Raw genomic sequence first — 16,767 nt, 5'->3', positions numbered from 1 at the left:
CTTTTAATTGTGCTCTGTTAATGATCTCTTGAATAGTCAATAGATTCTAATAGGCTACTAAGCTTCTACTTTATGGTTTGTATTTCCCTGTCCCTTCAGAACTCGGAATCTGCTTGGAACACAGTTGAATGGCACTGAGAACATTTTTTGTTTTCATTCTTTTTTTTCCCCAACTGTGGTAATAGTTCTTAAGATGTCTTTGTTTTTGAATGAATATATATTGCCAATGTTTTTGTAATGTTTACTCTTCTTTATAGATGCCCAACGTATTGCTGCTCATGCTCGCACTGCATCAACTAGCCTGTTCCACGAAACAGACTTAGTGGTGTCTTACACTGACCTGGACAATCTCTTCAATTCGGATGAAGATGAATTAACAGTAAGTGATGTGCAAAAGCAATGGCAGCTGCTAGACAAAAAACTGCAAGGAACAAGTATGTCTCTTGGTGGTTTTGGGTTGGTTTGGGGTATTTTTTTGGCATTTGTAGGAGCGGTTGCAAAACACGCGTTTAAGCAAGTGCCTTGGCTCCTCGATAGCAGACGTACTGTTCTGGTTGACTCATACAATCACATTTTTGAGTCAAACAAGCTTTTATATCCTTACTATCCAGACAGTGTGTGCTTCTTGAATATACCTTTAGTTATAATTTTACAGATTCAACACTGGTACTAGTACTCTTTTCCTATGGTCTAGGTTCTGTTTAACTAGTCCACAAAGGTAACACTCAAACAAAACAAAAATTTCTGAAAGAGAAGAGGCATTGAAACACGTGGACGTTCTGCCAAATAAGCGGCTTCATTGCAGCTACTGTTATTTTGGAACAGTTTCTCTTGCAGTCTCTGATGGCTCTGAATCCATTATCTTTTGTAGTTTCTATTTCAATACTGTTTGTAATCAGTTGTCTTTTCTGAACCGTGCTTCACTCCATGCGTAATCCTAAATCCCCTTACCCAGATAAAATGCCCATCAACTTTAACGGGAGCTGTAGCTGAGTAAGGGCTGACGGATCTCAGTAGCCGTCAAAGGTCATCGTTATGTAAAGCCAAGTGTATTTGCTCTTAAACATGAAGGCTCTTATTTTCTGTAAACTTTAGTGCTGTCTGAACATTGTAAAATATATTTCTTGTTCTTTCAATTTCAACAGCTTTTTTTTCCCTGGACCTCTTGTTCCAGGATTTGTCTTTATCTTTTCTGTTCCTGTGGTAACATCAGTAATGTTAGCATGGCTTTGGGAGCACGTATGGGCTTTTTTAATAGATCGTGGGCAGCCTTATTTAGCTCTTTTTAATATGTTTGCTAACAGGCTGAGAGTTATTTTATAACTGGTCTTTCATTTTAATAGCATCATGATTTGATGGGAGAGCATTCTCTGAGTTACAAGTATTAAGGGAAAACAAGCGTAACCTGAACCGCTAGCATTGGGCTTCTGATTTATTTTAATTTTTTCTAAATATTATAGAAAGTCTCAGTTTTGTGTGTCCACTGCATGTGAAATTTCCTGTTAGCAGGAAATATGAACACGTGTTCATGCTTGAAGTGATTTGATTACAATACTTCTTTTCTCTCTTAGCCCGGATCCAAAAGAACAGTGAATGGCGCTGATGACAAATCCAACTGCAAAGAGGCAAAAGCAGGAAATTTAGACCCACTGTCATGCATAAGTAAGCTTTATTTTTTCTTTGCTAAACAGAATACTAGGTTTAAACATTTGATTGCAAATACGTTGTGCGAATTTGGAAACATATACTTCCTTTGCCCTACTGCAATTTTAAGACAAAGGAAATACTTCAAAATGCATTCATGCTCTAAAGCTTTACTTCTCATCTGAAATTAGGCACTGCAGATCTACATAAAATGTATCCAACTCCACCTTCATTGGAACAACATATTATGGGATTTTCTCCCATGAACATGAATAATAAGGAATATGGCAGTATGGACACTACACTCGGAGGAACGGTACTGGAAGGGAATAGCTCCAGTGTGGGAGCTCAGTTCCGAATTGAAGTGGACGAGGGTTTCTGCAGCCCCAAACCTGCTGAAATAAAGGTCGGTAGTGCTGATAGTCCCGATAAATGTTTCTAATGATTGTTGTTCAGTTTATTACTTAATCCTGAATAGGAGCTATAGAAAATCAAGTGCAATTTGTAACTCGGGTCCTGCATTATACTGGGGTAGGTAATACAGATTCTAGTAAGTAGTATATAGTATTTTACTACTTATACTTAAGAGTAATACATAATTACCCATTAGTAAGCTGAAGGAATGCATTTCAGTAATTATAGTTCATTATTTGTTTTGTGTTGGCCTGTTGCGTTTTGGAGAACCACGAGTGCCAATGATGTGTGTATAAATCTAATTTCCCTTTTACAGCTATTATCAAGGTAAAATATCAAAGAACTACTGCTTGAATTTAGTCACGTTTTTTTGAGAAGCGTTTTAGTTGCTGAAGTGATCTAATTTACATTCTGATGCTTTACCATGTCTTAACTTCTAGGATTATTCTTATGTTTATAAGCCTGAGAATTGTCAAGCTTTAGTGGGATGTTCCATGTTTGCACCACTGAAGACACTTCCCAGCCAGTGTCTTCCTCCCATCAAGCTGCCGGAAGAATGCATTTATCGCCAGAGCTGGACCGTGGGCAAGCTGGATTTGCTTCCTCCAGGACCGGCCATGCCGTTCATCAAAGACGGGTATGACCTGTGCCACAAGTGTTTAAGCTTCATAATGCGGTCAGTTATCTGCACCATAGGAATTACACCCCCCCTCCCCTTTTTTTTTAATAAACCTGTAATGAGAAATATTTGTAAAGACACACTATGTTTTTACAACTGACAGGAGGCTTTAAAAAAATCCTTGCGATTAAACCTTACTGTAAGAGACTGTCTTCTCATATAGCTTCTTAACTGTGCATACATTTTATTTGTTGTCTCATTTAAAGGTTTCCTGGGGAAGCTTAATGGTGCAAGTCCAGTTTTAATAAGTAATGAAGATGGTAACAATCAAGATAAATGTAAACTTGGGACTTGCTTTTGCGGTGGTGTTGTAGGTACCGTAAGGGCTTAGTAGGTGGTGCTTCTGTTTCTTAAATTATTTTCTTAAATAGCAGTAATCTCAGATGTACTAGGACTAGGAAACCATTTCCTTTGATTGGAAGCTCTGCCCAGCGTGACATTGCCTGGTAACAGCAGCAGTGCAGGAGGCATTTCTGTGAGCTGCGTTTGGTAGTGATGGTCTTGCTGGCAGCTCTTCTGGAAGGAAATATTTATTCCTCTTTCTCTGCTGCATCAGTAGCTGGTATAAATACACAGTCTCCTTGTTGCCTAATCCATTTATTGATAAAATTACAGGAATGTTAAATCTGGGAGTAAAAACTGGCATTGCTTCTCTTAGGGTCGTTCATGAGCAATATGTTTCCGGGTCTCATTACCCTTATAGGTCTTTGGAGATACTCAGCTGCTTAGGAAAGAAAATGTTAAATGTTTCCAGGTGATACTTTCCTCATGGATCCAGCTGAATCTGCTCTTGATAGACCGCGTGTATTTTCTTAGTGTGTGTCAACACAATGTGTAAATAGAACATGAACAAAAAAGGTGTCCTTTAGACTCCATACAACCATACCATTTCTAATTTATTCTGACCACACTTGTTTCCTGGAAGCTTTGTGCAAAGATGAAAGGAGGTGGGGAAAGATTCTTTAACAGTGCTGCCAGTGGGAGTCCTGCAAAGTCATTTAGAACAAATGCTCTTGAAGTTCCTTAGGGAATGAAACTCTTGCTGTGGATTATGAAAGACTAGTTCAAAAAAGCAAATATTAGGAAGGTCCTTCTTTAGAAATTTGAGACTTAAACTTCAAAACCAATGTGCTGGGTACTTAAAGTATTTTCTTCTTCTTGTGGCTGCTATTAGTGATGGAAGCACTATGGATCAGGAGTACGGCCCTGCCTACACACCACAGACTCATACTCCGTTTGGGATGCCACCAAGTAGCGCACCTCCCAGTAACAGCGGAGCTGGAATTCTCCCTTCTCCTTCCACCCCTCGTTTCCCAACTCCTAGAACACCAAGGACTCCTCGAACACCTCGTGGGGCTGGTGGACCTGCAAGCGCACAGGGTTCAGTCAAATACGAGAACTCCGATTTATACTCACCAGCTTCCACGCCGTCGACGTGTAGACCGCTTAATTCTGTTGAACCTGCAACCGTGCCTTCCATCCCGGAGGCGCACAGTCTTTACGTGAATCTCATCCTCTCGGAGTCCGTCATGAATCTCTTCAAAGACTGTAACTTCGACAGCTGCTGCATATGTGTTTGCAATATGAACATCAAAGGTGCTGATGTTGGAGTTTACATTCCTGATCCAACGCAAGAGGCCCAGTATAGGTGTACCTGTGGTTTCAGTGCTGTTATGAATAGAAAATTTGGCAACAGTTCTGGACTGTTTCTTGAAGATGAATTGGATATTCTAGGACGTAACACGGAGTGCGGCAAAGAAGCAGAAAAGCGCTTTGAAGCTCTCAGAGCTACTTCTGTAGAACATGGCAGCGGAGGACTGAAGGAACCTGAGAAACTGCCCGATGAGTTAATACTGTTACTGCAGGATCAATGCACCAACTTGTTCTCACCATTTGGAGCAGCAGATCAAGATTCCATTCCCAAAGTCGGTGCAGTTAGCAACCTGGTACGTGTAGAAGAACGGGATTGTTGCAATGACTGCTACTTAGCCTTGGAACATGGACGGCAGTTCATGGACAATATGTCAGGAGGGAAAGTCGATGAAGCACTTGTGAAAACTACTTGCTTGCACCACTGGTCAAAAAGAAATGGTAAATATTGAAACCAACTTATTTTCTGCTTACCCACCTATGAATTCTTTTAAGGGTTCTTTTTTTTTTTGTGGTTTTCCTTTGTGAATATTGGATGCTTAAGGCTGTTTTTGCACCTGCACACTTGCATAAACTTCTATTTTAACAGCGTTCAGAATAACCGTTCCTTTTATGTTCTGTGTTGGTACCATACACCAAGTGTAGGCTTTGCCTACCATCAGTAGTAAATTCCTAACATAAATCCAAAGTGTAATGTAAGAACACAGTAACTGCCTGCAGCACTTCGCTAAACTTACGCTTTTAAAGCAGCTTTTGGTGACAGCGTCTACCGAGGCTCCGTGGAATGAGTGTACGTAGGAAGCGTAGGTGGTTCAAATGGTGACTGTGTTGTCAGGGCTACTCTGGTACAATTAAACAGGATTTATGATTCAGTTGGCTTGCCCCCTTCTTTAAGGGGGGGGAGGTATTTTAATGGCATGTGTGGCAAATAAAGCATTATTGTAGCCTTTGCTGGATGTTGGATCTGCCAGAGATACTTGGATTTTTTCCTTCTAGGGCCTGACTAATGATATACGGTCCCATGGAATACCCTTTATTGTGTGTATTTGCATACTTCTCCTCTCAATAATGGGCTTTTCAAGCAGCAGCTCTAGCAGGGTGAACAGTGAAATATGAAACTTTGGTAGTAGTTAGTTGTGATTCATCATTGTTAATGAGGATGAGGAGAACTAACAGTAAAACACAGCCAGGTTTCTGTGTCGGTGGGGGATTAAGTTTAAAAGCCCAGGCTATAGATAAATCAATATTTTTCAGGCACCTAGAAGACTCAGCATTATTGTGACCCTTGGTATTTAAGATAAAAAGGCGTAAAGATACTTTTAAACAGAAGGCTATGAAATTATAGCCATACCAAATTTTGCGTCAGCTTTTTATTCTTAAAATGTTGTACGTGTGGTGGCACAGTGGTGGCAAAGCAGCTGACATGGGCTGTGATTGTCGAGGCTTTCCTCAGCTTCTGTGCAGTGAGCACTGGGTGGCAGCCTCCTTCATTTAGATGGAGAACCCTGTAGTTTAAGGGCTGTAGAACTTGTTTGTATTTTTAAAATGTATTTTAGGATTTTTTCCCTTAGTTTAAGTGGTAAGATGCTAAGGCTTTCAAGGGAAAACTCTACAGAATAAGAAATAATTTAAAAAAATCTGTGTTTTTAACAAGTGGCTGAGAGTGGAAGAGGAAGAACTCTCAAATCTGTGTGCTTAACTTTTGTATCGTGACCTTTGGGTGGCCTGAGTGCACTTTTCAGAAGAGAGTGACTATAAAATCAGAGTGCTTTAGGGTTTGTGGCATGCTTTATTCTCTCCTGTTGTTGCAGCAGGCCTTGATAATTGGTTGTTGTTTTATTTTGTCCTTTCAGTTGTGGACGTGAGCATGCAGTGTTCCCAGGACATCCTTCGGATGCTCCTGTCGCTCCAGCCGGTTCTGCAGGATGCGATTCAGAAGAAGCGAACGGTGCGGTCGTGGGGTGTGCAGGGGCCCCTCACGTGGCAGCAGTTCCACAAAATGGCTGGCAGAGGCTCCTACGGTAATGTCCTGCCTGGTGACAATCTGCTCCGTCCGGCCACCAAACCCCGGCGGCTGGATGCTCCTCAGCGCGTTGGGATTCTAAACAGCTTTTGGCCTTTCATTAAACTAACAAGAGTTATTGGACGTTTCTCTTGAGAAAAACAGAAAATATTTATATTCCTTAAAACAGTAAATGAGTTAAAGATACGTGTATTTAAAATTAACAGCTTCAGTTGCACTGTTTTATATACAGCTGACGCTTCTCTAAGTGAGGGGCTGAAATTGCAGAGATGGATTTGATGTTGAAACCAGTAACTGCTCTGTGTTTTTTTTACTCAAAAGAATACTCCACTTTAATTACTCTAAAAATAGAGTAGTTGAAAATACAAGCTTTGAAATGCTTGAAAAAGTGCATTTTATTACTCAGTAGTTTCAGAACTATGTTGAAGATCTGGGGTTATCCCGTGTATAGACTATGATAAATATTTGAATTGGCCAACACGTGATGCACATTTACAGCTACAAGGTAAATTTTGTGCACTCAAGATTGAAACTGGCTCTTTAGCATATGAGATTGATTTACCACTATGTACCAGAGTGACCTTTCACCAGCAGATCTTTTGTATCTATATTTAGAACATGGCAATAATACATTTAGGGTACCTGTAGATGCATGTTTAAGTGTGTTTCCTTTTCCTTCTGTGGTCCTTTCCATATCTGCTCAGCCTATTTACATTTCTTCCCCCTCTTTCTGATGGCTCTGTGGGGAAGGCTTCCTGGGCACTAAAAATCTGTTCCAGTTGGTTTGTTTACTGATAGAAATATTAAACAACCATAGAACTTCTTCTTGAGGCCTGTTACTTCAAATAAAAATAATTAGCTGATGCTTTTATGCAGAAGGTTGGACCGTGCGCCCAGGGTTTTCATTTCTATCTGTTAAAATAAGAACTATTCCGTTTATAATTGGTGCTACTTCCTGTTAGATGCTGGGAAATGCCAGTGTTTTTTCTGCTCGTGTTTCCTAGAAGCAGGGTGTTAATTTCTGCTTAATATATTGGAAAATGTATCTTCCTTTTCCAGGAACCGATGAGTCCCCGGAACCACTGCCAATCCCAACATTCTTGTTGGGATATGATTACGATTTTCTGGTGCTGTCCCCGTTTGCTTTGCCATATTGGGAGAGGCTGATGTTGGAACCTTACGGATCTCAAAGAGATGTTGCGTATGTTGTGGTGTGCCCTGAGAACGAGGCTCTGCTGAACGGAGCAAAAAGCTTCTTTAGGGATCTGACTGCAATATATGAGGTACATTATTTATGGCAGTTACCAGTGAAATGGATTTTTAAAAGACCGTTTCTAATACCTACTCATAACTACTTATCAGGCTTGTCTCAGACAATGTAAATGCTTGCACAGAACACTGGCTGGGGAAGCTGCTAGAAAGGATTTTAGGAATGGGCACTTGGAAGATAAGGGTTGTTCATGCTGCTCACCATTCCTTTTAGTAAGAGCTGGTGTGAGAGTCTTGATCTGATAAACGCCACTCAGTGGTAAAACTCTGTATTACCGCTTTAATTGTTTTAGCTACATTTAATTAATGCATTAAATGCCTATATTACTTGGTTTGGGATTAAGATTAGAATAGAGATGATGTTTCAGCCTGCTTTTTCTTGCATTTAGGAAAACCTGAAAACAAACCGTAAAATCACTATTAATCACTAGTATAGTATTCTAGAATTAAAATGTTACTTTGGAATATCACCACTAAACTATGAGTCTTCAGTCTCTATATGTACGCTCCTTTTTGTGATATTTAACAGGCTTACAAATTCTTTATCTTCAATCTTCTCTTGTTTGCAGTCGTGCAGGCTTGGGCAGCACAGACCCATCTGTAAGTTATTGCCCGACGGGATCATGAGAGTTGGTCCTACTGCTTCAAAGAAGCTTTCGGAGAAGCTGGTCACGGAATGGTTCTCCCAGACAGCTAATGCCAACAATGAAGCATTTTCCAAACTCAAACTATATGCCCAAGTTTGCAGATACGAGCTGGGTATGACATTATTTTTAGTGTGTCTTAATTCATACATTTGCCTCTTACTCCATTCCAGTAGAGAAGAAACCATGGCGTTCATTCCGTGAGTCTTATTGTTTGTTGCAGTTTTCTGGTTTTAAGCTTGGGGAAAAAAAAAAAAGGAAAGAAAGAAATCCATACCCCCCCATTTATTAAGATATGTGCTAAAATGGCTCATTATTATCCAGCAGTGTCTTTAGGGAACGCAGTCTTGCTGCCTGGCAGCGACTTTTGTCTTCTTTGTGTCGGCGACTTAAATTGTGAAGCAGTGATTTCTAGCAATTCAGCACGTCTGAAAAAACTATTTTGAAATAGATTTCTGGATATTTCTGAGAGAGTCTTAGAATTTAGAAATTGAATACAGGTGTATTGGGAGGTAAAATGTATGCTAAGGTTTTGCTCTTTTGGTAAATCTGTCGACTTACATAGATGCTTTAAAAAAGTTGCAATATAAAATTTATGCTCTTTTTTTTCTGGTTTTAGGTCCTTATCTTGCTTCTCAGCCTTTGGACAATTCTTTACTGTCCCAAACCAATCTGGTCCCTCCCTCCAGCCAGCCGGCCCCTGCTCTGCCCGCGGTGACGGCCGGCGCTGGGAATCCCAACACTCCATCGGCTGCTCCTGCCGCTCCCGCCAGCAGCACCGTGACAGCAACGTCCAACAGCGCCATGTCTTCTGCCGCTACCACCACTAATTCCACGCTGACCACCACTGCCCCAGCGTCCTCTTCTGCCGCTATAGGCAGTGGGATGCCAACAAACAAGCCTTCTTCCTTTCCGCCTTTTCCCAGTATGAACAATACGACTCCGGCCTCCCTGCCCGCGCAGGCTGCGACGGTGCAGAACGGGCAGGCGGGAGGGCAGCAGCAACAGCCAGCGCTGCAAACAGCTGGGATGGCTGGAGATGCTGCTTCAGCGCCTGCACAGCCCCATCCAGAGGTTTCTGAAAGGTAATGAACTGCAGAGTCAAACCTGCTTTGGCTAAAAAAACCCCTCAGCTCACTGAATGCTGCTCTCGTCCCTTCAGTACCAACCCTGTATTTCTGTTCTAGTCGCCAGGCTGCTTTTTAGGGAGAATGAGAGTTCAGTCATGGTGGAGCTGCACTTTTTGGTTGCAGTCTTAGCTGCAGTTCTAATTGCATCTCAGTGTCTGCTGTGGTACAAAAATAAACTCTCTGTTTTTTCTTCCCTCTTTAAAGACAAAAAAAATCATCAAACTACTCACTTCTATATTTTAAAGGGGGTTAGCGAGAATACGTAACCACCATCTTAAAGTTCTACTTTCTGTTATCAAAGTTATAGCAGTAAAGACAGCTCTGACAGAGAGTGACCTTGTCAGTGTTCTTGTTCCCCACTTGGAGCAAGAGAACTTTGTGCTGTTCAGCTTCTGTAGTAAAGAAGGCTAAAGAAAAGACAGGCAATACTGAGTTGCTGATAAGCTCACATAAAAAAATTGAATAAAAGGACGTTTTTACACAACAGTTGACTTAAAGGTCTTTCAGATGAATATTTGGCAATTAGATCTTAGTTTTAAAGTAAAATAAATAATGATAAACCTCGGCTTTTTGTAACTGGTTTCAAAATTTCATTTCCAGCACTATGGATCGTGATAAAGTTGGAGTCCCTACAGATGGAGATTCACATGCTATCACCTATCCACCTGCAATTGTGGTTTACATAATTGATCCTTTTACCTATGAAAAAAAAGATGAGAACAGTAGCTCATCTAGTTTGTGGACGCTTGGACTTCTGCGCTGCTTTTTAGAGATGGTTCAGGTTCTTCCTCCTAATATCAAGAATATCATTTCTGTGCAGGTGAGCCAACGGTTATAGAAACATGCCGAACACAATATCTTTGGGTGTATTTTGGAGGCAATAACGCCCTGGAGGTGAAAGTTCTGTTTGCTTTGTAAACATTACTTAGAGTTCCACAGCTGTTAAGTCGTTAAGGCTGTAGTTTTCAGAGCAATTTGGGTGTTCTTAACCAAAGTCAAATAATGTAGTAGATTCCAAAACTCATCAGTCTTATGTCTGAGGAAACTGAGTGAAGTACAGGAAAGCTGCATGTCCCATCGCTGGAGTCGGATCCACCAGCCTGACCCCACTGAGCTTTAGGCAGCGCTCCTTCCTGATGGATGGCCCACCTAATGCTGTCAGCAGTTGCACAGCTCCTTCACAGGGGCACCTTTTGGAGGAATCTTTTGGATTCTCCTCTGAACAGATTCTTCTTTCTCTCTGGAGAAAACTTCAAGGAGTATAATTGCTTTGAAATCCCACATAACTTTGGAAGAAGTGGCAGGAGATATCCGAGAACCAGAGAAATTTGATTGCAAAGTAGAATTCTAAAAGCACTGTATCCAAATACTATCTCAAAAGCCATTTAATCTGATGATGAAACAGTAATTATATTTTTTTCCCCTCTGTAATCTGTTCTAGATCGTCCCGTGCCAGTACCTTCTGCAACCTGTGAAACACGAAGACCGGCAGATTTACACGCAGCATTTAAAATCTTTGGCATTTTCAGCTTTTACTCAGTGTCGGAGGCCTCTTCCAACTTCCACCAACGTGAAAACTTTAACTGGCTTTGGCCCAGGTTTAGCCATGGAAACTGCTCTGAAGAGCCCTGATGTGAGTGGTGTTCGTGTTGTGTCAATGTGAAGATCAGAGCAATGTCCCTGTTTATTAAATCATTGGTCTCTTTCACATTAACTAACTAGAATTCTTAGGAATAATTGCTTCCTGAAACTTCACTGTCTGTTCTGTCATCTTTACAGAGACCTGAGTGTATTCGACTCTACACCCCTCCTTTCATACTGGCTCCTGTAAAGGACAAGCAAACAGAACTAGGAGAGACTTTTGGAGAAGCTGGCCAGAAGTACAATGTACTTTTTGTAGGCTACTGTTTGTCTCACGACCAAAGGTGGCTCCTTGCATCCTGTACAGATCTCTATGGAGAACAGTTAGAAACTTGCATAATTAATATTGATGTACCGAACAGGTAAGAACAAAACTGTTAAATTAATTTTTAGCATGTATGTCTTCTCTCAGTGCCCTGAACAATTAGTTTATGATGCTGTAAGAATAACTCTTGACTTTTGTAGACTCATTATATTCAAAAACTAGCTAAAGAAAATGGGTCTTTTCCGTATTACGTGCGTATTGTTCCGCGTTAAATTTCTAGAAGAGCATGATTTGGTTTAGTGTGATTGTTGAGTGGTTTTGTACGTGTGTTCATACACACATCCCTCCTTACACTGGCTTTTTATGTCAGTGTTTAATCAAAAAACCCCAAACAAACCAAAGTTGCGACTGATGTACTTCAATAGTGATGTTCTTGGGTCCTGTCAATATTCAGGTCAATAGAAATAAGAAGTTCCAAATATGGCAATAAAAACTTGTTGCAGATGGGTTCTAGCTTTGTTTTCCCTTCTTCCTTCATTCTAGAGCTCGCAGGAAAAAGGGCTCTGCCCGCAGACTTGGGCTTCAGAAACTCTGGGAATGGTGCCTGGGACTTGTGCAGATGAGCTCTTTGCCGTGGAGAGTTGTAATAGGCCGCTTAGGAAGAATAGGACACGGGGAACTAAAAGGTAACGTTAGCATTTTTAGAGTCTGAAACTTGCATTTTTCAATAATATAAAGTGTCTGTCCCTCTTTCTGGAAGAAAACCCAGAGATTTTTAGAGTTCCTTTTCATATTCAAAACTTAACAGACATGAAGTTTGCAGCTCACACTATTGTACGTAAGATGTATATTCTGCAGCAAGCACCGTTCTTCTAGACAAACCTATATCCCTTATGTCCTCAGACTGGAGTTGTTTGCTGAGTCGCCGAAACCTTCAGTCCCTTAGTAAGAGACTCAAGGACATGTGCAGGATGTGCGGGATCTCGGCTGCAGACTCTCCCAGCATTCTCAGTGCGTGTTTGGTGGCAATGGAACCACAAGGGTCCTTCATTATTATGCCAGGTATTGGAGAAAACTCTCCCTTTCCCTTTTTTGGCAACGGAGATAATAGTTTGGGTTTAGCAAAACTAAGGAAATACTTGAATTCTCTTTCAAAGATTCTGTATCGACCGGCTCTGTATTCGGACGCAGCACCACTTTAAACATGCAGACGTCTCAGCTGAACACCCCCCAGGACACGTCGTGCACTCATATACTGGTGTTTCCCACATCTGCATCTGTGCAAGTAGCATCGTCAACTTATACCACTGAAAACTTGGATCTGGCCTTCAACACAAACAATGGTTAGTAGATTGGATTTACTGGGGGTACTAATTGACAGGAAGCTCAACATGAGCCAACAGTGTGCCCAGGTGGCCAAGAAGGCCAATGGTATTCTGTCCTGTATCAAAACTAGCGTGGTCAGCAGGACAAGGGGTCATGGGCTTAAACTCTGCCAGTGGAAATTTAGGCTGGATATTAGAAAGCAATTCTTTACAGAGACAGTGGTCAGGCATTGGAATGGCTGCCCAGGGAGGTGCTGGACTCACCATCCCTGGAGGTTTTTAAACTGACACTGGACTGGTAAATGGACTGGAGTTGGACCAGGGGTTGGACTTGATAATCTCTGAGGTCTTTTCCAACCCAGTCCATTCTGTGATTCTGTGATATTGTTTTAAAAACAAACCAACCACCCCCCACCTTGTTACTCCCCTTGTAATAAGACCGTTTATTCTCATGAACCACAAGATTTACATGGAAAATCGCTTAATTTCAGAACGTGTTGTCATATCTTGTACATAGGGAACCTGTAGAAATTCACTGTTGTTCTTTTTCAGATGGAGCAGATGGAATGGGAATCTTTGACTTGTTAGACACTGGAGATGATCTTGATCCTGATATCATAAATATCCTTCCTGCATCCCCCACTGGATCCCCTGTACATTCTCCAGGGTCCCACTACCCCCATGGAGGTGATATGGGCAAGGTAACTACTCAAGTAGAGAGTCATGGGCGTGTTTTGTTTTTCTCCATCTGCTAATTTCCTTTTGTGGAATGAAGGGTTCCTATTAAAGGTTTTGAATCAGTGGGATATTGGATTGTGTTTGCAAGATTCACATAACACTTGGATATTTCAAAACGCATTGTGTTTTGAAATCTACAGATAATTTCTATCAAGTTTGTGCTCTCCTAATCTTAAACCACTGCCTGTTGTTTCACAGGGTCAAGGTACAGATCGATTGCTGTCAACAGAATCCCATGACGAAGTAACAAACATTCTGCAGCAGCCCTTGGCCCTTGGCTATTTTGTGTCAACTGCCAAAGCAGGTCCATTGCCTGACTGGTTTTGGTCAGCGTGTCCTCAAGCACAAAATCAGTGTCCCTTGTTTCTTAAGGTACTGTAAATCCATAAGGCTGGGCGGGGAGTTGTGCAGGGATCTGAATTATGAGAGTTATTACGTTTAAAATGAAGTTGCTGCATGTCTCTTGGAATACGGCTGCTTTTGCTTCAAGAGGGGCTGGGTTTTAAATTGTCGAGCTTGGGCTTTTTATGTTCACTTCTTTTAAGGAAAGAAAAATGCTTAATGGAATTAGCAAATATTCAGAAAGGTTCTGCTCTTCTCATGGTTTCTTTTTGGTAGTCTGGCCTCCTTTCTGGCTTTGGCTTTGTGCTGTGCTATTTTGTAATAGGTTGAGTTTCTAGACAGATCTCTGGTTAATGTTTTACTCCCATGAGGACTGGTGGTAGAGAGGGAGATTCACGAGTGTAATGTAATATCTCATTTACACTGGGTAAAAAAAAAATAAATGAAAGTAAATCTCTTTATGTATCGCACAAAGCATGAAAGCGAGGTTTTCCATGATGGCTGTTGCCAAGTGATAGCCATTGTATCATCTGTCTGGATATTGTCTGATCCTCTTATCTTTTTCTGGCACAGTCAAGACATACTTGGCACATTTAAGACCATACATTAGTCTACAGAGAAACTTTCTGTATTAACATTTTTCACTTGTGACTTAAATAGCCATCTCTAATACTAAGCTTTATTTTCTAATGATATAGATATATCTTCTTCAGCCCTATTTGTGTCTGGATTAGCAGTTCCTCTTGGCCTAAGCTCAGCTGTGTCTTTGGTATAAGACATTTTTTTGAATAGAGGATTTATTATTTACCCTAAGCAGCTCTACATATGGAATATAAATAAGCCAGTCTTACGGAAAGCAACTGAAATTCCAAGTCTGTATATTACATCTTCAGCTACTTGAGTTGCTTTTTGAATGATCACTTAATGTAGCAGAGGAATTAAAAAAATCCTAGAATTTGTTACACTATTTGCACTGTGCTTTTAGGAGAGATCTGCATGCATTTCCCCTATATTCTGATAATTCCTGAGCTTGTTGATGGCCTAAGGATAAGATTTGGTTTGGCTTGTGTGTCAGAGAATGGAAGGTCAGCAATACAGAGGGAAGGAAACGTGCTGTAGCTGAATGGCTCAGTAACTGCTGGCATCTCTTCTCCTTTCTTAGGCCTCTTTGCACCTCCACGTGCCTTCAGTGCAATCAGACGAGCTACTCCACAGTAAACACTCCCATCCACTTGATTCTAATCAAACTTCTGATGTGCTCAGGTATTTATGATTGATCACTTGCAAAAATATTGTGCATTTCACTTGTAATACTGCTGCAGTGAAGCTACATATTTCTTTTTCTTGCTGTTAGTTTCTTCTTTGCGCTGCTGATATCCTTAGTACATCATAGAGACAATATAAATTGCTGTGCTTTGATTAAAAGATGGCTTTATCGTAGAACGGTGCAATTAAACACCTCTAAGCCCTTCTTTAATCAGTGGTGATTACAACTGAAAATATTTGAAAGACAATTAATTTCTCAAGCTAAAAGAGAATTTGAGGTGTAACACAAAGGTGGTGCATAAAGGAGTGGAAGACAGTTACAGATAAGCCAGAATCTTGCACATCAGTGGGAACACGGAAATGCTGAAGTACAAGAGTCTAGAGAGACTCATACAAACATAGGACACTTGTTGAGAAAATGTTGGTTTTTTTGGTGTCTTTTTTAGTATGTGAACCTCTTGACGTTAATTAAGCATAGACATTAAAACGACAAATTTCCACTGACAGAAAGTTTAGCTTTGAACTCCTTGTAATAATTCTAAAGGCGTGTTATTTCAGAACGTTGGCAAACCTAGTTTATGTTTTCAACACCAAAGAAACTGGATTATATTAAATCAGGACCGTAAAATACCGGTGAGAAAATCTGTTGGCTTGACGGAAGCTTGTTTGCTTTTCAGGTTTGTTCTGGAACAGTACAATGCACTCTCCTGGCTAACCTGTGATCCTGCAACCCAGGACAGACGGTCGTGTCTCCCAATTCATTTTGTGGTGCTGAATCAGTTGTATAACTTTATCATGAATATGCTGTGATCTTCATCTGAATTTTGCAAGACAAAAATGAGAAAAGGGATATTTCACTGCAGGACTAAGTTATAATTCTTCTCAGTGCAAGTTGTTTGTGATGGGGTATGAATCTTGTTACTTCCAGCAAATATTGTTTTGACTTGTGAGAGGGGCACCTGCTGCCCTGCTGGCTTTGAGTCATCGACTGTGGGGACGCTTTAGAATGATGGTCAGAAAGTGTATTATAACATTTTTAGTAGCAAAATTAACCATTTTTCCCCAACCACAGTATTTGTGAAGAGTAATGAGCCATAGTACCCAGTCATGGTTAATGAATATTAAAAGCATGGAAATGAGAAGAAACACGAGGAACAATAAGTTTCAACCTATGGCTTCGGAACATCAAGATGTTCTTGTATTGGATTATAGTACCTAGTATTCAAAAATGCCTGCATCTCTTATTTATTGTAAGTTTTTAAATGTATAAATTGTCTTATATTTCTTAACCTCTTTTATAAAAATTTTCCTAGAAGGTTTATACTGCCTTCTTGCTTTAAAGCAATTGGTCTAAAATATATGTAATCGTCTTAATTAAAAGTTGCAGTAGGTTGCTTTTAGAGTATTATTTTTTTGTAAGGGGTGGGTGGGGACAGTAAATTTGTATTGTCTTGATGTACAGTTTAAAGGGGATAGAGGGGTTAATGTCCATACCATTGTGTGTGGGGGATTTACAGCTAAGCTGTAGTTGCAGAGTACATGTACAGTAATGAAGTTCACTGTGTTTATATAAATTGAAAAGGTACCGGGTCTTACAGCATTTTATATCACACCTTTACAGAGTAACAATGGCAATATATAAGTGATATTGTAGGTGGTTTAACTTGTAGTGAGAATAAAATGAATAAACTCTTCAGTTGAAGTTTGTGTTATGGTTCAGAGCTGTGGCTAGATTCT

The 16,767-nt window shown here is 40.5% G+C and overlaps 1 protein-coding gene across 2 annotated transcripts in view; it reads left to right on the top strand.

Annotated features, from left to right (window-relative positions):
- MED13 (mediator complex subunit 13) overlaps positions 1-16,419 on the top strand; it is a 49,636-nt gene extending 33,217 nt beyond the window's left edge. For both annotated transcript variants that reach the window (XM_080357235.1, XM_080357234.1), the window contains exons 12-30: positions 258-379; positions 1,572-1,662; positions 1,836-2,050; positions 2,499-2,695; positions 3,912-4,828; positions 6,241-6,408; positions 7,470-7,693; positions 8,249-8,438; positions 8,943-9,408; positions 10,054-10,273; positions 10,895-11,086; positions 11,233-11,456; positions 11,903-12,045; positions 12,263-12,421; positions 12,517-12,702; positions 13,237-13,385; positions 13,621-13,794; positions 14,927-15,027; positions 15,708-16,419. In XM_080357235.1, the coding sequence (XP_080213361.1) occupies positions 258-379; positions 1,572-1,662; positions 1,836-2,050; positions 2,499-2,695; positions 3,912-4,828; positions 6,241-6,408; positions 7,470-7,693; positions 8,249-8,438; positions 8,943-9,408; positions 10,054-10,273; positions 10,895-11,086; positions 11,233-11,456; positions 11,903-12,045; positions 12,263-12,421; positions 12,517-12,702; positions 13,237-13,385; positions 13,621-13,794; positions 14,927-15,027; positions 15,708-15,840 (4,271 nt within the window). In that variant the 3' untranslated portion in view covers positions 15,841-16,419. The remainder of the gene's footprint in view (positions 1-257; positions 380-1,571; positions 1,663-1,835; positions 2,051-2,498; positions 2,696-3,911; positions 4,829-6,240; positions 6,409-7,469; positions 7,694-8,248; positions 8,439-8,942; positions 9,409-10,053; positions 10,274-10,894; positions 11,087-11,232; positions 11,457-11,902; positions 12,046-12,262; positions 12,422-12,516; positions 12,703-13,236; positions 13,386-13,620; positions 13,795-14,926; positions 15,028-15,707) is intronic.
- The last annotated feature ends 348 nt before the right edge of the window (positions 16,420-16,767 follow it).

This window comes from Nesoenas mayeri (assembly GCF_963082525.1).
Source record: "Nesoenas mayeri genome assembly, chromosome: 20".
Lineage (NCBI taxonomy): Eukaryota > Metazoa > Chordata > Aves > Columbiformes > Columbidae > Nesoenas > Nesoenas mayeri.
The sequence above is the reverse complement of the archived record's forward strand: the minus strand, read 5'-3'. Positions and strand labels throughout refer to the sequence as shown.